We start from the raw sequence: 23,475 nt of genomic DNA on the forward strand, positions 1-23,475 counted from the left end.
CTGTATCAGCTGTCTTTTTCCTCCATTTGCCTCTTGGCTTCCCTGGCAGCTTTTTTAGGTATTTTTGCCTGTCTTCCTTTTTCTGAGTTGTCTTGTATTGTATGGACTACAATAATAGAGAGTTTCCAAACTCTATACAAAATATATAGGTATAACAAAATACAATTTTATTAAATTAAACAAATAATCTCAGTAAGAGATTGTTTAATTTAATAAAATTGTATTTTGTTATACCTATATATTTTGTAGTTAGAGCTTGGAAACTTTCTATTATTGTAGTAACTTGAATTTTAAGGAAGTATTTAAGGTAATTAGATTCCCGAGTTTATAATTTTGTACTGTATGAAGCCTACAAGCTTTCATTTGCAACTGCCTAGGAGATTCTTCTATTTTAGCTCTCTTTTCTATAATCCAGAGTCCTTAGGTATTGCCACTGTGGATGGCTGAGACTTCCTCTCCCATCTTTAGGGCTAGAAACTCTGCCCCCATAGCATCTCTAAAGTGGCCAGGCAATGGAGCAGAGGTTAGGCTTATGCAATGAACCAGGGTGCCATGTACAGCAGTACCCAGCATCGTCACTGAGTATCCTTATCCATACTTTACTAAACTGACAAAGATTCTGAACGGTTATGAGCATCTCATTCATTATAAAAGTTGGTTTCTGTCTGGGATATTTTATCTGTAATGCTCAGCACCAGAGCTCACTAGTAAAAGTAGAACAGGAGCCAAATATCTGTATAAATTTTGGACACTGAAATCTACATAGACTTAAGTGGCCAAAATTTACAAGGGCAACAGGAGAAGGAGGGGTCTTAACTTCACAGATGACAGTAATATTGAGATGTTATATAGACAGCAGCTGAAAAAGCCTAACTGCAGAAACAGTACATTTAACTTTAGACACATAAGCTATCTGTAAAAAGTTAGACCACTGATAATCTTGGCATAATTTGGATTAGACCACAGGAAATTTGTATAAAGAAATACAGATTGGGATAAATCTGCAATTTCTGATATAGGATCAGCCAAATGTCAAGAAACTTCCTGAATATATGATGCCAATAACAGTATCCCAAAGTCAACATCCTTATAAGTGAGTTCTATCAAACAATTGTATTGGAGCCTAAAAGTTTTATGGCCTCTGTTTCAATCCGTGAACAGTTACTACTTCTACTACTACTACTTAACATTTCTAGAGCGCTACTAGGGTTACGCAGCGCTGTACAAATTAAACAAAGAAGGACGGTCCCTGCTCAAAGGAGTTTACAATCTAACGAACAAAATGTCAAGTTGGGGCGCTCTAGATTTCCTGAGTAGAGGTGTAGTTGTTATGTGTCGAAGGCGACATTGAAGAGGTGGGCTTTAAGCAGTGATTTGAAGATGGGCAGGGAGGGGGCCCGGCGTATGGGCTCGGGGAGTTTGTTCCACGCATGGGGTGAAGCGAGGCAGAAAGGGCGGAGCCTGGAGTTGGCGGTGGTGGAGAAGGGTACTGAAAGGAGGGATTTGTCTTGAGAGCAGAGGTTAAGGGTAGGAACATAAGGGGAGATGAGGGTTGAGAGGTAAGGAGGGGCTGCAGATCGAGTACATTTGTAGGTTAGTAGCAGAAGCTTGAACTGAATGCGGTACCTATCGGAAGCCAATGAAGTGACTTGAGGAGAGGGGTGATATGAGTGTATCGGTTCAGGCGGAAGATAAGACGTGCAGCAGAGTTCTGAACGGACTGAAGGGGGGATAGGTGGCTAAGTGGGAGACCAGTGAGGAGTAGGTTGCAGTAGTCCAGGCGAGAGGTAATGAGAGAGTAAATGAGAGTTCTGGTGGTGTGCTCAGAGAGGAAAGGGCGGATTTTGCTAATGTTGTAGAGGAAGAAGTGACAGGTCTTGGCTATCTGCTGGATATGCGCAGAGAAGGAGAGGGAGGAGTCGAAGATGACACCGAGGTTGCGGGCAGATGAGACGGGGACGATGAGGGTGTTATCAACCGAGATAGAGAGTGGAGGTAGAGGAGAAGTGGGTTTGGGTGGGAAGACAAGAAGTTCGGTCTTGGCCATGTTCAGTTTCAGGTGGCGGCTGGACATCCAGGCAGCAATGTCGGATAAGCAGGCTGATACTTTGGCCTGGGTTTCCGCAGTGATGTCTGGTGTGGAGAGATAAAGCTGGGTGTCGTCAGCATAAAGATGATAGTGGAAGCCATGAGACGAGATCAGGGAGCCCAGGGAAGAGGTGTAGATTGAGAAAAGAAGGGGTCCAAGGACAGAACCCTGAGGGACTCCAACAGAGAGCGGGATAGGGGTGGAGGAAGAACCGTGAGAGTGTACTCTGAAGGTACGATGGGAGAGATAAGAGGAGAACCAGGAGAGGACAGAGCCCTGGAACCCAAAAGAGGACAGTGTGTCGAGAAGTAAGTTGTGATTGACAGTGTCAAAAGCGGCGGATAGGTCGAAGAGAATGAGGATGGAGTAATGACCTTTGGATTTGGCGAGGAACAGGTCATTACAGACTTTGGATAATGCCATTTCTGTCGAGTGTAATGGGCGAAAGCCAGATTGAAGCGAATCGAGGATGGCATGGGAGGCGAGAAAATCAAGGCAACAGCTGAGAACAGCGCGTTCAAGTATTTTGGAGAGGAAGGGTAGGAGGGAAATGGGGCGGTAGTTGGAGGGACAGGTAGGGTCAAGTGAAGGTTTTTTGAGGAGAGGTGTGACTACAGCATGCTTGACGGTGTCAGGGACAGTTGCAGTGGAGAGAGAGAGGTTGAGAATATGACAGATAGGGGGGGGGTGATAGTAGGAGAGATGGTGTTAAGTAAGTTGGTGGGGATGGGGTCTGAGGAACAGGTGGTGCATTTTGAGGAGGAGAGAAGATGGGTGGTTTCCTCTTCGGTGATATCAGAAAAAGAGGAGAAGGAGGCCTGGGCTGGTTGGTTGAGGGAGTGGGTGATAGGATGAAGAGGAGGAGAAGGTTTAGTGGTGAATTCGAGGTTGATCACCACTAAACCTTGTCCTCCTCTTCAGTTATTAAATGTTCTCACTTCAAAATAATATCCCGTGAAACTAATGATTTAAAGACATGTATTTAGCTGGATGTTCCATGTTTGGGGATAACCAAATACACACGACACAAAAAAATGTGAAATACGGCATTATGCTGGGGAGATGGACTAGATGCTAAAGGTAAGATTCAACTAACACAGGCACTGTATCTGACACCAAAATGCAAACCAAGTTGACCAAATGCTCTGTGGGTGACCTTATGGTCAGAATACTAAGGAGAAATGTTAAAACAATCCAGGAACATAAGACTTTTGATGTTAAAATATTTGAACACCAAAAACAAAAAAAAAAGATTTAGGTTTCCTATCACATTTTAAACCGCAAAATTATACTGCTTTGACACCTACTGATCATCTACCCATCTCTCCCTGTTTCTCATAGACATAAGAATTGACAAAGAAATCTGAGAAAATTTTTCTTCACTCAACGTGTAATTAAACTCTAATTCATAGCCAGAGAATGTAGTAAAAGCAGTTAACTTAGCAGGGTTTAAAAAAGGTTTGGCTGGCTTCCTAAAGGAAAAGTTCATAGACCATTATTAAAATGGACTTGCAGAAAATCCAATGCTGATTTCTGGGATAAGCAGCATAAAATGTATTGAACTTTTTTTTGGGATCTTGCCAGGTATTTGTGACCTGGCTTGGCAACTGTTGGAAACAGGATGCTGGGCTTGATGGTCCTTTGGTCTGTCCCAATGTGGAAATACTTATGTATTTATGACATATGGGGTCAGACCAAAGGTCCAGCTAGTCAAGTACCCTGCTTTCTAAGAGTAGACAAATCAAGTCACAAATCTCACAGAATCCCTAAAGTAGCAAGCTCCGCCCCCAGTGATGCTGCTGGGTCACGTTGAGCAATTTAGAAAAGGGCCTGTGCTGGAGAACTTTGTCTGTAAGGTTGCTGTACCATCTGGTGGTAACATCAGTTTGTGCTTTTTAGTGACTTGAGTCCCGGTTTATTCATCCAGGCTTCTCTCCCAGAACAGTGGTAAGCTCCGCCGCCAGGGATGCTGCTGGGTCACGCTGAGCATTTTAAGACAGGGCCTGTGGCAAAGAACTTTGCTGCAAGTTTGCTGTACCATCTGGCGGCAACACCAGTTTGTGTTTATCCAGGTTTCTCTTCCAGAACAGTGCTCAGCTCCATCCCCAGTGATGTTGAGTTAAGTTGAACACTTTAGGAGATGCGCACCGGAGTGAGACGAAGCACGGCAAAGGAGCATTCCCTTGTGTGGACTTTGGGCGCGTGTTTAATTCTTGAGTTAGTTTTTCTAAAAGGCATGGCTATAATTCCAATGGTTTTAGGCCAGGGCAAGTATAGTGCCTTGGCCCCTGTTACTCATGCTCCACGAATCGAGCGAGTTCTGGTATGTCCTCAGTTTACTGCTTGAAAACTGAACAAGAGAAAGTTATGAGGAATATTTTTATGGTTAACACTCATTCAGTGAGGAATAAGACCTCCATCTTGTGTATAACCGAGTCTTGGTTACTTGAATCAGATTCAGTGATGGTGAATCAACTTTGTCTGCCAGGTTACCTAGCGTTTACAAAGGTAAAATTATGTATCATACCTGATAATTTTCTTTCCATTAATCATAGCTGATCAATCCATAGACTGGTGGGTTGTGTCCATCTACCAGCAGGTGAAGATAGAGAGCAATCCTTTTGCCTCCCTATATGTGGTCATGTGCTGCCGGAAACTCCTCAGTATGTCGATATCCAAGCTCCATCCGCAGGACTCAGCACTTAGAGAATTACACCCACAAAGGGACACTCTGCCCAGCTCACCACCGCCGAAACGGGGGAGGGGAATTAACCCAGCTCATCCCCACACAAGTGGGGGAGGGGAGTCTGTCCAGCTCATCCCCGCGGAGCGGGGGAGGGACACCACCCCGCCAATGCGGGGGGATCTGGCTTATCCTGCAACCGCAACCGCGGGAGGAGCTGACTGACCCTAACACCGCCGAAGCGGGAGGGGTACAAAGCTGCCCTACAGCCGCACGAAGCGAGAGGGAGCGCCGGCAGAATCTATGTCTCAATCCAGCCCCATAAAACGGAGGGGAGAGGAATGCAGCAGCTCACTGTAACACAAACTCGTCTCAACTCTTGAAGAATCCAATTGAAAAAACTTGAACACGAAGTCCTCCTGAACAGGAACTGAAGACTAAACTTGAATCTGAAATGCAACCAGAATATAAACAGTACAGATATCTGGAGGGGCTATGGATTGATCAGCTATGATTAATGGAAAGAAAATTATCAGGTATGATACATAATTTTACCTTCCATATCATCATGCTGATCAATCCATAGACTGGTGGGATGTACCGAAGCAGTACTCACCCAGGGCGGGACATTGAAATCCCTGACCGCAACACTGAAGCTCCAAACCGGGCCTCCGCCCGAGCAGCCACAGTCAAGCGGTAATGCCTGGAGAAGGTATGGGCCGATGCCCAAGTTGCCGCCTTGCAAATCTCTTCCAAGGAAACGGACCCGGCCTCTGCCATCGAGGCCGCCTGAGCTCTAGTGGAGTGAGCCTTCAGCTGGATAGGCGGCACCTTCCCCGCGGCCACATAAGCCGCTGCAATGGCTTCCTTGACCCATCTTGCCACTGTAGGCTTAGCAGCCTGCAGACCCTTACGAGGACCTGCAAACAGGACAAACAGATGATCCGATTTCCGGAAATCATTGGTCACTTCCAAGTATCTGATGATGACTCGTCTCACATCCAGATACTTGAGAGCAGAGTATTCCTCTGGGTAGTCCTCCCTACGAAAGGAAGGGAGACAGAGCTGCTGATTCATATGGAAGCGAGAAACAATCTTGGGCAGGAAGGAAGGCACTGTGCGAATAGTCACTCTTGCCTCAGTGAACTGCAGAAAAGGCTCTCGACATGAGAGGGCCTGGAGCTCGGAAACTCTTCTGGCTGAAGTGATAGCCACCAAAAAGACTGCTTTCAATGTCAGGTCTTTCAGAGATGCCCTCGACAAGGGTTCAAAAGGCGGCTTCTGCAAGGCTCTTAGCACCAGGTTGAGATTCCACGCAGGCACCACTGAGTGCAGAGGAGGGTGCAGGTGATTAACTCCCTTGAGAAAACGTACCACATTTGGCTGCGAAGCCAGGGAAGCACCCTTCAAGCGGCCCCTGAAGCAAGCCAGAGCCGCTACCTGGACTTTAAGGGAACTGAGCGACAGGCCTTTCTCCAGACCTTCTTGCAGGAACACCAGCACTGAAGAAATTGGAGCAGTGAAGGGAGAAAGTGAGCCTGCTTCACACCACGCTGCAAAGGTACGCCAAACCCTGGCGTAAGCAGTAGAAGTAGAGCGCTTCCTCGCTCTCAGCATAGTGGCGATGACCTTGTCTGAGAAGCCCTTCTTCCTCAGACGCTGCCGCTCAATAGCCAGGCCGTAAGACCAAAGCGGGAGGGATCCTCCATCACCACGGGACCCTGATGCAACAGGCCCTGCTCCACTGGCAGCTGCAGAGGGTCGTCCACTGATAGCCTTATCAAGTCCGCATACCAGGGACGTCTGGGCCAGTCCGGACCCACCAGGATTATTCGGCCCGGATGCTTTACCACCCGGTCTAGTACCCTGCCCAACATGGGCCAGGGCGGGAACACATAGAGAAGCTCCTGTGTCGGCCACTGTTGGAGAAGCGCATCTACTCCCAGAGATCGAGGGTCCCGTCCTCTGCTGAAAAAGCGCGGCACTTGGCAATTGGCCGATGACGTCATCAGATCTAGGCTCGGCTGGCCCCAGCGCTTCGTGATGTCCAAGAACGCCTGAGCCGATAACTGCCACTCTCCGGGATCCAAGGTATGGCGACTGAGAAAGTCCGCCTTGACATTCATGACTCCGGCAATGTGGGCCGCTGTTCCAGGTTCGCTTCCGCCCACTGGCATAGATTCATGGCTTCCTTGGCTAGAGGGGCGCTCTTGGTACCCCCTGGCGGTTGACATAAGCCACAGCCGTGGCATTGTCCGACAGGACCCGTACTGGCTTCAACGCCAGTACCGGGAGGAACTCCAAAAGCGCCAACCGAATGGCTCTGAGTTCCAGGAGGTTGATAGACCACTTTGCCTCTGCAGGAGACCAGAGCCCCTGCGCTGTCCTTCCCAAGCAGTGGGCTCCCCAGCCCGTCATAGAGGCGTCCGTTGTGACGACAATCCACTCCGGGGTCACAAGAGGCATCCCTGCAGACAACTTGTCTGTCTTCAGCCACCAGCTCAGCGCCTTGCGCACTGCTGGGTCCAAGGGAAGGCGCACAGCATAATCCTCCGACACCGGAGTCCAGCGCTGCAGCAGAGAGTGTTGTAGTGGTCTCATATGAGCCCTGGCCCAGGGCACTACTTCCATCGTGGCCATCATAGAGCCCAACAGCTGCACATAGTCCCAAGCCCGAAGCGGAGAGGCTACTAGGAACTGGTCCACCTGAGCCTGAAGTTTGACAATCCGATTGTCCGGCAGGAACACTCTGCCCACTTGGGTGTCGAATCGAATTCCCAGATACTCCAGGGACTGAGTCGGGCGCAGCTGGCTCTTCTCCCAGTTGATGATCCACCCCAGGGAGCTCAAGAGAGCAATCACCCGGTCCACAGCTTTGCCGCACTCTGCATAAGAGGGGGCTCGGATCAACCAGTCGTCCAGATAAGGATGGACTTGTACTCCTTCCTTTCGCAGGAAGGCCGCGATGACCACCATTACTTTGGAGAAGGTCCGCGGAGCAGTAGCCAACCCGAACGGGAGGGTTCTGAACTGGAAGTGTCGGCCCAGGATTGCAAAACGCAGAAAGCGTTGATGAGGAGGCCAGATGGGAATATGCAAGTACGCTTCCTTGATGTCCAAGGATGCCAGGAACTCCCCTGCCTTCATTGCCGCTATAACAGAGCGGAGAGTCTCCATGCGAAAGTGCCGAACTTTCAAGGCCCGATTGACCCCTTTGAGGTCGAGGATAGGCCGTACAGAACCTCCTTTCTTTGGTACCACAAAGTAAATGGAGTAACGTCCCTTGTCAAGCTGATTTTCTGGCACCGGAACGACCGCGCCCAGGCGGATCAGATTGTCCAAGGTCTGCTGCACTGCCACAGCTTTGACCGGAGACTTGCAGGGAGAGAGTACAAACCCGTCTTTTAAGGGTCGGCAGAACTCTAGTTTGTAGCCGTCTCTGATGACTTCCAGCACCCACGCGTCTGAAGTTATTGTGGTCCACTCGCCCAGAAACGAGGACAGCCGTCCTCCAATCTGCACTGGGGCGTGGACCAAGACCCCGTCATTGGGTACGAGACCCTGGGGGAGGACCGGAGGGAGCACCTCCGGGACGGCGGTCTCTGCGAAAGGAATGCTGCTTGGGGGAGAAGTTCCTCTTGAAGGAAGAGGGGGCAGAGGAGCCCGACTTGCCCGGGCGGTACCGACGGGCTTCCTGAAACCGTCCTCTGGAGATACCGGGGCGAGCACTGGCCCGAGCCCTGACCTCTGGTAACCTCTTGCCCTTAGACGTGCCGAGATCGGTCACAATTTTGTCCAGCTCGACCCCAAAGAGCAGCTTGCCTTTAAAAGGCAACTTAGCCAGGCGGGACTTAGAGGCGTGGTCCGCAGACCAATGTTTCAGCCAAAGCCACCGCCGCGCAGAGACTGTCTGAGCCATACCTTTAGCCGAGGCTCTCAAAACATCATACAGTAAGTCTGCCAAATAAGCCAAGCCCGATTCCAGGGCCGGCCAATCCTGTCTTGGGCGTCCTTTAGGGCTGTGCCACCTTCCACCGGCAACGCCGTTTTCTTAGTCACCGCAGTGATTAAAGAATCCACGGTAGGCCAAAGAAAGGCCTGCCGTTCACTTTCAGGCAAAGGATAGAGGCGAGACATAGCCCTAGCTACTTTGAGGCTCGCTTCCGGGACATCCCATTGAGCCGAAATTAAGGTGTGCATGGCATCATGCACGTGGAAGGTTCTAGGCGGGCGCTTCGTCCCCAGCATAATGGCGGAGCCAACAGGGGCTGAGGGAGAGACGTCCTCTGGAGAGGAAATCTTCAAAATGCTCATGGCCTGCATTAACAGGTTGGGCAAGTCCTCTGAGCAAAAGATCCGCGCTGCAGAGGGGTCATCCGCTCCATCCGAGCGGGAATCCGTCTCCTCCAAGGAATCCCCAAAGGACCGTTGGGAGAACTCAGATACGCTGCCCTCATCTACATCAGAGGAAACAGAGTCCTCTAAGGCCCGGGAATCCACCCGAGGGCGTTTACTTCCGGGGGCCTCAACCCCTTTATCGGACAAGGGAGAAGGGGCAGCGTTTTGCATTAGGAAAGCCTGATGCAGCAGCAAAATAAACTCGGGGGAGAAACCCCCCAGACTGTGCACTTCAGCAGCCTGGGCCACAGCCCTAGACGCACCCTCAACCGGCGCTCGCAAGAGCGGGGGAGAACCATGCTGCGCATCCAAGATGGCGTCCGGCGCGACACTCTGCGAAGGAGCCGCGCGGGAAGAGCGGCGCTTAACTTTAGCCGCTTTTTTGCCGTCGCCCAAATCAAGGGCGGCCATGGCATTAACGTCTCCCAGCTCAAGGGTGGCCCAAGAAGAAGCCGTCCGAGAAGAGTGGCCGGCCAAGATGGCGGAGGCGAGCAGCGGGGGATGGGCGTTTATGGCGGGAAAAAACGCCGCACCGGAGGAAGACCCGGGACACTGACCGGCCTCCGAACTGACACCCAACAAGGGCGAATCAGACTTTAAGACCCCCACATCCCCGCTAGAAGCGCAAACGCGGTCCGGGGAGCGATTCTTCGCGCCCTCGCCCTCCGACGCCATAGGCCACGTGGAGATCGATCGGGGAACCCCCTGCCCGCTATAAAAAGGTAAAAATTACCCGCTTCTTGCTCCGAGCTGTAACGACCTGGTGTCCCAGTGAGTAGCTGCAATAAACGTTTAAATAAACGTCGAAATAAACGCCTTTAAGGACATCCAAAATTTTTTTTTTTTTTTTAACGGAGCCAGAGGGAGGGGGGAGAAAAGGAGGGACCTGGCGCCACCAGGTTTTCACTTGCTCAAGAAGAGCCCTCAACCCCAGGCACTCAACAAAACCTAAAAATTAGGCCTGGAGACCTAGCCAGAGCTGCTGCTGTGTGTGACCACCACCTGCTGAGATAGAGAACATACTGAGGAGTTTCCGGCAGCACATGACCACATATAGGGAGGCAAAAGGATTGCTCTCTATCTCCACCTGCTGGTAGATGGACACAACCCACCAGTCTATGGATTGATCAGCATGATGATATGGAAACCTAGGATGAAACACAGAGGGGGTGGTCTTTTAATTTTGGTTAAAATGGAGTTGGGTTTTGTTTTTAAGGATTCTTTTATTACAGATGTTATTGAATCTCTGTGGCTCCAATCAAAGGACTTTTTCTTATTTAAAGTCCAACAGGTTGTCTTTCCAAAAAGTTTTCTCCACTGAGTTTTCAATTGAGAAAAAGATTAATGTTTCTAAAACATGTCTTTTAGGGGATATCAATTTACATTTTGATTCACTTAGGGTTGGTTCAGTAGAACATGATTTTTATTTAGTATTATATTCTTTGGGTTGGGAGCAAGTGGTAAAGGGACCTACTCATGTTCATGATTTGTCAAACTATTGTTAATGATTCTGATTTTTCTGTGTCTAACATTTCAGTGCCTTGGACTGACTATAATTTAATTTCTGTATCTTTTGACATTAGTCTGAGTGTTTCTTTTTCATCTAGAAGAAAATTAGTACATTCACAGTTTGAGGTAGATAAATTGCATTCCTCTCCTGGTGTTCTAAACTCCCTTCTTTAGATTCTCTAAATTTAGAAGATGAAATTACTTTTTGGGAATCCTCTGACAGAGAGTCTTGATGTTATAGCTCCTTTAGGAGTTAGTACAAAAACAGAGAGTGTATTGCTCCCTGGTTTTCAGATGATATCAAGTTGGCAAAACAGAACTTATGTAAGAAAGAATGAATGTGGCATTAAATGTACAATCAAGAGACTCTTGCAGATTATTGTGCTAGTTTGCAAGATTATCAGCTACTCACTAAGGGCTACTTTTACTATGTGGTGGTAAGCCCGGCGATGCTTCCCACCCCTAGCGTGCTGTCATTTCCGGCACTACAAAAATGGGTGATGGTAAGGGTTCCCCCTGAAATGGCCGCAGTGGCAGGTGCTTTACTTGCTGCATAGTCATTTCCTGTAGGAAGGTGAGACTTCCCATTTACCAGCTGCTGTAAAAGGGGGCCTCAGCACGTGTGAAAAACACTCGCCGATGCCAGCACAGGCTCCCTTTTGCTGTAGCTTGGTCGAAGTGCCCCTAACACAGCTAAGAGAGAATAATTTGATAAGATGATATCTCAAATACCTAATGAGGTCTACAAAATCATCAGTGGTGTAAAACCAAGTAGAGGTAAATCGATTTTTTACTCGTTCCAAAAGTACAAACACTAGGATAAATTACATATTACTAACAATAGCTCCGCAAGCTCATTTTTCAGTTCTATCAGTACTCTGGGATGAATACCATCCGGTCCAGGAGATTTGATGCTCTTCAATTTGTCAGATTGCCCCATTACATCCTCTAGGTTTATAGAGATTTCATTCAGTTTCTCCGACTTGTAAGCTTTGAATACCATTTCTGGCACTGGTATCTCTCTCAAATCTTTCTCGGTGAAGACTGAAGCAAAGAATTCATTTAATCTCTACGCTATGGTTTTGTCCTCCCTGATCGCCCATTTTACCCCTCGGTCATCTAACGGTCCAGTTGATTCTTTTGCTGGCTTGCTGCTTTTAATATACCTAAAAAAAAAGTTTTATTGTATGTTTTTGCCTCCAACGCAATGTTTTTTTCAAAGTCTCTCTTTGCCTTCCTTATCAGCGCTTTGCATTTGACTTGCCATTCGTTATGTTTTCTAATTATTTTCAGTCAGTTCCTTCTTCCATTTTCTGAAGGCTGTTCCCCAATGGAGGAGGAAGGCATTCAATGCTAGTCTATTGTGTGCTCTGAGCCTGGAGCAGTACTGAGAGACTTTGTGGTTACAAGGAGAGGCAAAGAGATCCACTGAAGTGGTTCCCCACTCTCAGAAAATCTCGCAGTCAACACCCATGCTGCCTGACCACTTCTGTGGTTGAATGATCCTGCTCAGTCTGTTGGCCAGACTGTTTGATTTTTCCACCAAGTATGTGGCTCTGAGAACTATCCCGTGATGAACAGCCCATTGCCACATACAGACAGCCTCTTGACAGAGGGTATGGGGTAGCATTTTCTGAAGTGCTACCTGTTCCACGCGCAGGGCCCAAGATACAGGCAGAGAGCTCCAGAGTCTCAATGCGTGAATGAGATGATAGTGCAGGGAGGAGGGTTTAGATTTGTTAGGAACTGGGCAACCTTCTGGGGAAGGGGGAGCTTATTCCAAAAGGATGGGCTCCACCTTAACCAGGGTAGGACCAGGCTGCTGGCATCAGCATTTAAAAGGAGATAGAGCAGTTTTTAAACTAGAAACTGGGGGAAGGCCGACAGTCGCTCAAAAGCGCATGGTTCGGAATAAGGTATCTTTCAAAAATATCACCAAAACAGGGAAGATAGGGTATTCCGATAGTGAGGTTGTAAAAGAGACCATAGTAGATCATGTGGTGGGAGGCAGGGCTAGTGGTTGGGAGGCGGGGCTAGTGCTGGGCAGACTTCTACGGTCTGTGCCCTGAAAATGGCAGAAACAAATCAAGGTCAGGTATACACAAAAAGTAACACATATGAGTTTATCTTGTTGGGCAGACTGGATGGACCGTGTAGGTCTTTTTCTGCCGTCATCTACTATGTTACTATGTATGATCCCTTACCCCCGCTTGTTTGTTTAATTCACTGCAACCTGATTGTTTGAATGAGCACTATTTGGCTGAACAGCTGTTCCCTGAAAACTTTTAGTGTGTTCCACATTGCCTGAAGCTCCAGAAGATCTGTCTCCTGAGCTGACCAGGCACCTTGAATGTGAAGCCTGTCCAAATGAGCTCCTCACCCTGGGATGCTTCTGTTGTCAGCACCTTCTGGGGCTGTAGCTATGCTCTGCTGGAGCCAGTCAAGAATTTGCCCCTTGTTTTGACTGGGGATCTGGCTGGGCCTTACGTGCATGCTGCTGACGAGAATGAGAGCACAAACAGATACAATTAGAGCTTCGCGACCTTCAATTAGCAGAGGTGGCGGAAGCCAGTATAGAATAGAAGACAGTACAGGGCAGCGGCTAACTGCAACGGAGGACATTAAACGTACTTTCTGTGCCTTCTATAAACAACTCTATTTAGACGATATCCAGCCCGGATCCCAGGAGATTCATGAATATTTAGATAGGATAGATCTCCCTTGCATTACCCCCAACCAAGCTGAGGAACTCTCTGAGCCCATCTCCTTAGAAGAGGTACAGTGGGCTATTCACAATCTGCCTAACGGAAAGGCCCCAGGACCCGATGGGTTTACAAACAAATTTTACAAGAGTTTTGGGAAAATTTTAGCACCCTTATTGGTCCGGGTCTTAAATGCCATAGAACATCAAACTGAACTACCATATTCATGGCGTTTAGCCCATATAAGTATTGTCCTGAAACCGGGGAAGAACCCGACAGTGCGGATCTTATAGACCCATATCATTGTCGCCTCACCCTATGCTTGGAACAACCTTCCTGAACCCTTACGCCAAGCCCCCTCCCTGCCCCTCTTCAAGTCTTTGCTTAAAGCCCACCTCTTCAATGCTGCGTTCGGCACCTAACCCTTACCGTTCAGTGAATCCAGACTGCCCCAATTTGACTGCCCCTATCGGACCGACCGTTCACTTGTCTATTAGATTGTAAGCTCTTTGAGCAGGGACTGTTTCTCTTTGTTAAATTGTACAGCGCTGCGTAACCCTAGTAGCGCTCTAGAAATGTTAAGTAGTAGTAGTAGTAGTAGGATACGGACTATAAAATCTTTACGAAAATCATGGCTAGACGATTACAGAGACTCATGCCGGGGTTAGTGCGGGAGGACCAAACGGGATTTATAGAGGGAAGACAAACATTCGATAATATTAGAAGAGAACTTCACTTGATACATGAGGCCAATAGCACCCAATGCCCAACTATCTTGCTCTCGCTCGACGCTGAGAAAGCGTTCGATAGAGTACATTGGCCGTACATGTTTGGTGTTTTGCATAAGATGGGGATAACGGGTAGGTATATAACATGGCTGCAACAATATGATACACCGCTAGCAGCAATAAACATTAACGGCGAATACTCGGACACCTTTCTGTTGGAAAGGGGGACGTGTCAAGGGTGTGCACTGTCCCCCCTATTGTTCGCCCTTACGATGGAACCTTTAGCTCAAGTAATTAGGATGAATGAGGATATTCATGGGATCCGCGTGGGCCAAAAAATACATAAAATCATGTTCTTTGCCGATGACATTCTATTGACACTGACAGACCCCTCTGATTCGCTACATGCCATTGAATATAATCTGAGAGAGTTTGGGCAAATAGCAGGCTTCAAAATAAATATGACAAAATCCGAGATCTTAGGACTCAATGTAGGGGAAGAGGATAGGGATAACATACAAGCCCATCACCCCTTTAAATGGACAGAACGTTTTCTTCGATATCTGGGAGTCAATTTGACACCTAAACTAGAGGATATTTTCGAGGCAAACTTCCCTGGCAAAGTACGGGAAATAATACAAGATTTAGAGAGATGGGAGGGGATGGAATTATCTTGGATAGGTCGGGTACAAGCGATCAAAATGATAGTATTACCAAAGATTCTGTACCTCTTTATAGCACTACCACTCACGATCCCCAAAAAATTCTTCCGGCAGCTAAAGCGCAAAACATTTGCTTTCACTTGGAAACACAAGCCTCCGAGGGTGCGAGCAGAAGTACTGTACCAACCCAAAAAAAACGGGGGCATGGGAGTCCCAAATTTTTTTCGATATTTTCAGGCAGCGCAGCTGAGAATCTTGGCAGAGTGGGTTAATGAAGAAGACAAATCATGGCTTCAAATAGAGAAATATTGGATAGGTTTTAATCGTCCAGCGGCGCTGCTATGGCTTCCCCTCAGACGGGTTAGAGCAATGGCAAAACTGCTGCCCACTGCAATTAGATTTCCCCTAATGACATGGAGTATGCTACGGCAACAAAGTTGCCCACAGAGATTATATTTTCGCAAGATGCATATCATCAGGGCGCCGGGGTTTAGTTGGGAAGAGGGGGATAAAATATATAAGCAATGGGGACAGAGGGGGCTACGACAACTGGGTCAATTATGGGAGGAGGGTGCATTGCGGCCATATAGCGAATTGCAAGAAGAATTTGATCTCCCACCACAACACATGTTTTATTACACTAGACTTAGGGATTATATTTTGCGGAAAGCTAAAGGAGAATTACAATTGGTTGAAACAGAGCTAGAACGAGCAATGGGTGGAAATAGTCGTAAAAGATGTGTGTCAAGAATATATGCGGCATTGCTATCACATAGAAACCCAATACTGGCTTATACACAGAAGTGGGAACGGGATACAGGGACCACTCATGACATGCAGAATTGGTCACGGGCGATGGGGATTTTGTTAAAGGGCTCGGTGAATAGCTCCATGATAGAAAACGGATATAAGATTCTGTACCGCTGGTATTTTACTCCACACAGAATAGCGAGAATGTTTCCAGGGGCCTCGAATCAATGCTGGAGGGGATGCCAAGTCAAAGGGGATATGATCCACATATGGTGGTCCTGCCCAAAGATACAAAAATTCTGGCAGGAATTGCTTGCATTGATGCAGCAGATCTTGGGCAGCGAGTATCCGAGAGCTGTGGATCACTGTTTGTTGCAATTCCGCCCGCCAGGCATAACTGTTGCATTGCATAAGCTGGCCTCTGTGATCTTGAGAACGGCTAAGATCGCGATTGCCGCGGCCTGGAAACAACTGTTGGCCCCTCCACTTGTTAAGGTTATACATAAAGTGGACTATATGTATCAGATGGCAAAGCTAACAGCACTGAAGACTGGCCGAATAATACAGTTCCGCAAGGTATGGGACAAATATAAGACCTGGAGAGCTAAGGCAGGGATTGAACTAGACGCCCCACAGCTAGTGGTACCAGCGTTATAAAATCAATGTATAAGCTCGGGTACACTCAGAACGGCCATATCAATTACATAAATCACATGCGCAGGAGACCTCTAAGAGAAGGAAGGGGGAGGGGGGAAGGGAAGGAGGGGGTGATGATAAGATGTAAAATGTGTTATTGATGTATTATATATGCATACTGTATTTGTATCTAAAATAAAGTTCATAAAGAAATGGTTTAAAAAAAAAAAAAAAAAAAAGAGAATGAGAGCACAGGGGGTGAACTTGATGAGTGGGTTGAGGAGGAGTGTACCCAAACCTTTCGTAGTAGTAGGGACCTCTCTTCGACTTGCCCAAAAATCTCCTAAAAGAAGAGGGTGCAGAAGGCACTCGCCAGAAGAGACTGTCGATGGTATTAGTGTGTTTCTTGATGAGGTCTTCCTGCACCGATGCTGAAGGAGTGCCCACATGGGCGGCTGTTGATGCCAATACTTCAAGCAGCACCAGTGTTTGTAACCTCACCACAGGCTGAGGGTCCTGTGAGGCAGGTGATAGAGCACGGTTGGCACAAGCACCCCGATGCCAATGCACTCTGCTGTAAAAGCCCCGCCAGGAGCTCTTGGAGCATGGCCCAGATCCGCTCATCGAGGGCTGACATTGGGAAAGGCTAGGGCATCAGGACAGAGACAGCCTGAACCACTGGTGTCAACTCGGGTACCTGGTCATGGCTACATGGAGACCTCTGAGCAGGCACCTCTTCAATAGAGGGGGACCGCTCCTCCCAGTGCCGACGCTTCTCAGGTACAAGATCCCTTGATGCCCTGGTGTCTCTCGGCACCATGCGTCAAGGGGGATTGATGCTCATGTGTCTTGGCCTTCACCCGATGCCCAGTATCGACACCCCTCAGTGACAAGGACAACTTCGAATCTTCATGTATCTTCAGTGTCGGGTCCGATGGTGACCGGTCCCGGGGGCCCTACATAATTGGATGTGGAAGATGCACATCCACTCCCAGTGTCAGACAAAGATCTAGTAGCCATAGGGATCACGCTACCAGATGCTGGTGCAAGTGCCGATGTCAACCAATCGTTCCCTGCTCCAAATATTTTCTCTTTTTGGGCTCTTGTGTTCTTTTTTGCATACACAAACAAAGAATACAGCTAGTAGAGTTATGGTCTGGCCCCAAACACTGGATACACCAGGAACGGGTGTCAGAACCAGAGGTGGTCCGATTGCACCAAGCACAGCAAATAAAGTCAATGGGAACCTTCAATGACATGGAAGGAAAAACAGCCATGGCTAAATCTAATGACTCTATGGTGATAAAGGGGGTTGATCATCAAAAAAATAAGGGACAGCACCCGATTGATGCTCAGGCCCAAGAAGGCCTTGCGAGCCTGAAAAAAATAAAGGAAACTTAAAAGAGGGCAAAGCAAATTCAGACTCTAAAGGAAAATAAGAAAAATAAATCCTGAAGAAGAAATAGGAGCAATATTATAAAAAACCCAAGAGGGAAGGCACCAAAATACAAGTTGAAAAAAATGACGCTCAGAGGAACCACAAAGACCCCTCACCACAGATGAAAAAGACTGATTGGTCCCAAGCTCATGACTCAGGCAGGAAGGCACCTGCGTAGTAGGAATGCTGTCTCTAGTTCTTAAAGCTATAGTATGCTGCGCAGCATTGCAGCACTGGGCGCCTTGGATAACGTCACTGGCCTGCTTGTCCTTGGAGAATTTCATTACTAAGCATTTTATAAATTGAAAATACAAAAATATAAATTGAAGTTTTAATGAATAAATTACAACCAGTCATTTTTGACAAGTATTTAAACTAATTCACAAAAAAAGCAAACATACCTGGTATGCGCGAGATCATCTGACACAGATCAACATCTAAGGCAGCCGCTCTCCCTAACAGGTATCCCCAGGAATGCATTTGAACTTCATAGCCCAATAAAATATCTGGATCATACCTAAAGAATTGAAAACACAAACGTATCAACTTCTAGTATTTATGTAACTCCATATCTATATTGCTTTTATCAGAATAGGCCACAGTTCTAGAAAACAAAAGTCTGATCTCGAGAATAAAAAGTATGTTTGGACAAGTTCAATTCAATTCAAATTATTGTTCAAAAAAAATCTAGCTTTACATGCACATAGGTGGTTACTGGGAGGATAAGAATTTATACTGATCCCCAGAGATCAGTACTTCCCTGTCCCCTGTTGAAGAGAAAGCTGAAACCAAGAAAAAATATCAGTACTAAGCTGGACTTCAAAGAATCACTGCCTCCCAACCCTATACGTACATCTGTCACTGTGCAACCCCTCTTTCCCCTCTCAACAAGCTGGAATCAACAGTTCAACAAAATGTTGTTCGTACTATATTGTAGGTATGAAGGCATCTCTGTGCAGCATGCTGCATAAAGCCTATGTATGCACTACAAAAACAGTTCCTTTGGTCAGCAAAGAACATGACAACAGATAAGGGCCAAATGGCCCACCTACTCTGTCAGCTGTACGAGTTTGAAAACATGCAGGATACCACTCCTTCTCTCCTAGACCTCAACCATTCTAGAAAGATGTGAATACAAATTCTTTTATTTAATTTCACACCCTTCCCCCAAATAATTTTTGCTGTTTTGGTATCACAATGGTCCCAAAAGTTGTAATAGCAGGGGTATTTATAATCACAATTTAGACAAAATCAACTTTCATAATAGGTATGTGAACAACATAACCAGCTTTGCACTGTGAAAAGAAGCCTTGGAGGCGACTTGTTTCACACTAGGTCAAAGCCTAGTGCCTCGCTGAAATCATCATCAGCTTCATTATTTGTCCACAGTATTCTAACGTTTTTACATACTATACCAAAACATTTACTAAATCTCAAAACTGCTTTAATCATCTCATATCAAAAATTACTTATCTCAAAAAAACAAATAATGAAGCCGATAATGATTCCAGAAAAGCACTAGGCTGTAACCTAGTGTGAAATGAGTCACCTCTGAAGCTTCTGCTCACAGTGTAAGGATGGCTTATGTTGTCCACATACCTATTATGAAAGTTCCTTGAGAGTGACTTAGACTAGGTTTTGTCTCTATTATTTGTCCTATGTATGTCTAAGTTAAAGTCACAGTGTTGTTTCTCCATCATTTCTTTCCAGGCTCCACCACCCTTTCACTATACCATGGAAAATGCCACTTTACTGTAACTTAATGAACTTCACAACTCCTGCTCCTAGGGTTGGCCAGTGCTGGAGATGGTGCAGAGTCATCCTTTAGAGTCAGCCCCTCATTAGAGAAAGCCCCTCATTAGAGAAGTCCCTGTGTTTGAATGTACATAAGAACATAAGAATAGCTATACTGGGTCAGACCAATGGTCCATCTAGCCCAGTATCCTGTTTCCAACAGTGGCCAAGTCAGTCACAAGTACCTGGCAGAAATCCAAATAGTAGCAACATTCTATGTTACCAAACCCAGGGCAAGAAGTGGCTTCCCCATGTGTACTCCACGTGACTATAGACATTTCCTCCAGGGACTTGTCCAAACATTTTTTAAATCCAGATACACTAACCCATGTTACCACATCCTCTGGCAACATTTTCCAGAGCTTAACTATTCGTTGAGTGAAACAATATTTCTTCCTATTTATTCTAAAAGTATTTCCATGTAACTTCACTGAATATCCCCTAGTCTTTGTACTTTTTGAAAGAGTAAAAAAAAAAAAAAAAAAACCATTCACTTCTACTCGTTCTAGAGGGCTAGAGAACATGAAATGAGGTTGAAGGGGGGAAGACTCAGAAAAAATATCAGGAAGTATTTTTTCACTGAGAGGTGGATACTTGGAATGCCCTCCCACGGGAGGTGGTGGAGATGAAAATGGTAACAAAATTCAAAAATGCGTGGGATAAGCATAAAGGAATCCTGTTCAGAAGGAATGGATTCACAGAAGGTTAGCAGAGTTTGGGTGGTAACACCGGGTAATTGGGAAGCAAAGCTAGTGCTGGGCAGACTTCTATGGTCTGTGCCCTGAATATGGCAAGGACAAATCAAGGTCAGGTATACATATAAAGTACTACATACGAGTTTATCTTGTTGGGCAGACTGGATGAACTGTACAGGTCTTTATCTGCTGTCATCTACTATGTTACTATGTTCTACACCACTCAGGATTTTGTAGACCTCAATCATATCTCCCCCTCAACAATCTCTTTTCTAAGCTGAAGAACCCTAACTTCTTTAGCCTTTCATCACATGAAAGGAGTTCCATCCCCTTTATCATTTTAGTTGCTCTTCTTAGAACCTTTTCCAATCTCACTATATCTTTTTTGGAGATACGGCAACCAGAACTGAACGCAATTACTCAAGATGAGGTTGAACCATGGAGCAATAGAGGCATTATAGTATTCTTATTTACCATCCTTTTCCTAATAATTCCTAGCATCCTGTTTGCTTTTTTGGCCACCGCCAAACACGGATTTCAGCGTACTGTCTACAATGACACCTAGATCTTTTTCTTGAGTGCTGACTCCCAAGGTGGACACTGGCATCAGGTAACTATGACTTGGATGACTTGGATTATTCTTCCCAATGTGCATCAGTTTACTGTCGTCCACATCAAATTTCATCAGCCATTTGGATGCCCAGTCTTCCCAATTTCCTAAGGCCTTCCTGCAAACTGTAACCAAAAGTCCTCCCAGCAGCAGTCAATGAGTTAGAGATCAATTGTCTAATTAAGGGAGAACTAAATAACTGAAATGGGAGGAGTGAGGATTGTGAATGCACCCTCCAGCATAAATAACAGAAATGTCAGAAATGAAGCATCTATCCTAATAGTAGATAAAGTAACCATATGCTGTCATTGGCTGCAGTATGTGAGCTAGCTGTATAAAATATACCACTGAAAGATACAGAGAAAAAGGGTCATTTCAAAAATTCTTCAGTTATATAAAATATATACCACAAGACAAACAGGAAAAGTGTCATTCCAAAAATTCTTCAGAGTTGAGCATTTTGTGATATGTACTGCAGTTTTCCAACTAACTATGCAAGATGTCAAACATCACCTCCCACTGAGAGGTCTGCAATAAAAAAAGCTGTCATACAGCTGCTCCAAGTTGCTCATAGGCGTAGGCATATACAGCGCCCTGGTTGCATTGAGGAAGCAGGGAATCTAGAGACTTATTCACAACACTGGAAAGTGAAGCATACTGACCCATGGATCGACTCCACTGATCATAAAAAGAAAGGCAGCACAGAACTCCGAACCACATACTGAAGCCTTAAGAGTTCTTTAGTAGCGATGCCCAGTAGCCAGTTCCAGAATACAACCAGTTAGACCTATCACTGAGACTCTCCTAAGAATTGCAAGAATCACTGCAATTCCATGGCAGTCAAAATAGTAATAGTAGCTGCCACGGTGAATGAAATAAGGACAGGTCTAGAAAGGCATCAATGCTATTTTTTTTTGCCTCTCTGAACATAACAGCAGCCTTTGACACCTTGGACTACAACATATTACTGCAGCGCCTCTGTACTTGTGACCTTGCGGGAACTGTTTTTGATTGGTTTCATTCATTTCTATATGATAGGATGGCTGTGGTACGTTTGGATACCAAGTTGTCAGCTGTCCATCATTTGGCAACTGGGGTACCACAAGGGTCAGCTTTGTCAGCTACTTTATTTAATTTGTATCTCCAATCTTTGTGTCTTCTACTACAATCTTTAGGAGTTTCTTACAGGATTTATGCAGATAACATTCAAATTTGTTTTGCCCGTGACAGTGACCAATACTGATATTAATATGATTTCCCAATTGCATTTGGTTTTTGAAACAGTAATGGATTGGTTAAAAAAAGTATCGTTTACAAATGAATGTGGCTAAGACTGAAATAATGAGGGTTGTGTCAAACTCTTTATTGGTATTGCCTTCACAACTGGAAATACAGGGTGTACCTGTTGTGACGCAGATTAAGAACTTGGGAATTGTATTAGAATCAGCCTTTATATTTAGAACGCAGGTCCAAGCTTTGATTTGTTTGATTATATTTTAAATTGAGAATGTTGTCTAGATTGAAATCCCTTTTGTCATGGCATGATTTTAAAAGTGTTGCAATCTATGGTATTTAATTGCCTAGATTATTGCAACACTGTGTACCTTGGCCTGCCGAAGTACTTACTTCAAGCACTTCAGACAGTCATGAATTCTGCTGTGAAACTGTTGATGGGACTTTCCCCGTTTGAACATATTACTCCTTGTTTGAAGCGTTGAAATGGTTACCAATATAAGAATACTGTATGTTGTTAATCATGGTTCATCAGGCTTTTTATCAAGATTCTGCTCACTATTGAAAACTGCAGTGCAGCGGTATACGCCATCTTGATCTATGCGCTTTGAGCACCAGTATATACTTGTGATTCCTGAATTACAGCACGTGCGATTGGAACTTACAAAGTTGGGTACTTATTCCATCAGAGGTCCCATTGAATGGAAAAATTTGCCACTGCGGCATAAATGTGAATCAGGATTTTGGAAACATCTAAAAGACTCTTTTCTTTAAGGCCTTTTATAATTCAAACTGATGATGTATTTGTGATACGCTTTGGTTTTTCTGTTTTCTGTATTTGTTCATTGTGTTTTCTATGAATGTTCTGTTGTAACCCACCCTGGATAAGGGTGGGCTAAAAATAATAAATCTAATCTAATGTCACATTGTGATGAGGTATTCTAGCATAGGATCCCTCCAGTGTGGCCATTAGGGAGTACAACAGCAGTCAGTTCAGTCAAGGCCCTCACACAGAACAGTATTCCGTTGTTTACACATGTATATATCATGCCCAACGGGTCCCATGCAACTCAATCAATGCAGTAAGCCCTACAGAAGAAAACATTTTAAGCGGTGGCCCCTGATGTCTCCAGGCTCTGGTTACACTCAATCAGTATCAGCTGGTTTAGAAAAGTTTGTGCTTCAGCTACAGTAGAGTAGAACTTAATGTCACTGCCATGGTGTACACTTAAGCTGGCAGGATATAGGGGAGCAATTCTGATCTTATATTCCACCAGTTGAGAGTAATGGAGTAATCTTGAAAGCATAGTACACGCTTATTATTCTAAGTCAAAGTCATAACAGATCAGAGGGCTTGTAGGATGGCTTGCTTGTGAGTGTAGTTCAGTAGCTGAAATATAACCACCTGAGGCCTGTTTCTCCCAGGACGCTCTCTCCACTCGAATAGGTCCCCAGCAGTCAGCTATTTTCAAAATTGTTTTGAACCAAAGTTCCAAAAAGCCTCCTAGTTACATCCTTATCCAGTATGGTCTTGGGAAGATCAACTAG

General features: G+C 45.9%; 1 protein-coding gene across 2 annotated transcripts in view; it reads right to left on the bottom strand.

Annotated features, from left to right (window-relative positions):
• REV3L (REV3 like, DNA directed polymerase zeta catalytic subunit) overlaps positions 1–23,475 on the bottom strand; it is a 567,479-nt gene that overhangs the window by 210,933 nt on the left and 333,071 nt on the right. For both annotated transcript variants that reach the window (XM_030199216.1, XM_030199218.1), the window contains exon 19: positions 17,997–18,112. In XM_030199216.1, coding sequence (XP_030055076.1) covers positions 17,997–18,112 — 116 coding nt within the window. The remainder of the gene's footprint in view (positions 1–17,996; positions 18,113–23,475) is intronic.

The sequence above is a fragment of the Microcaecilia unicolor genome, chromosome 3 (genome assembly GCF_901765095.1).
Source record: "Microcaecilia unicolor chromosome 3, aMicUni1.1, whole genome shotgun sequence".
NCBI lineage: Eukaryota > Metazoa > Chordata > Amphibia > Gymnophiona > Siphonopidae > Microcaecilia > Microcaecilia unicolor.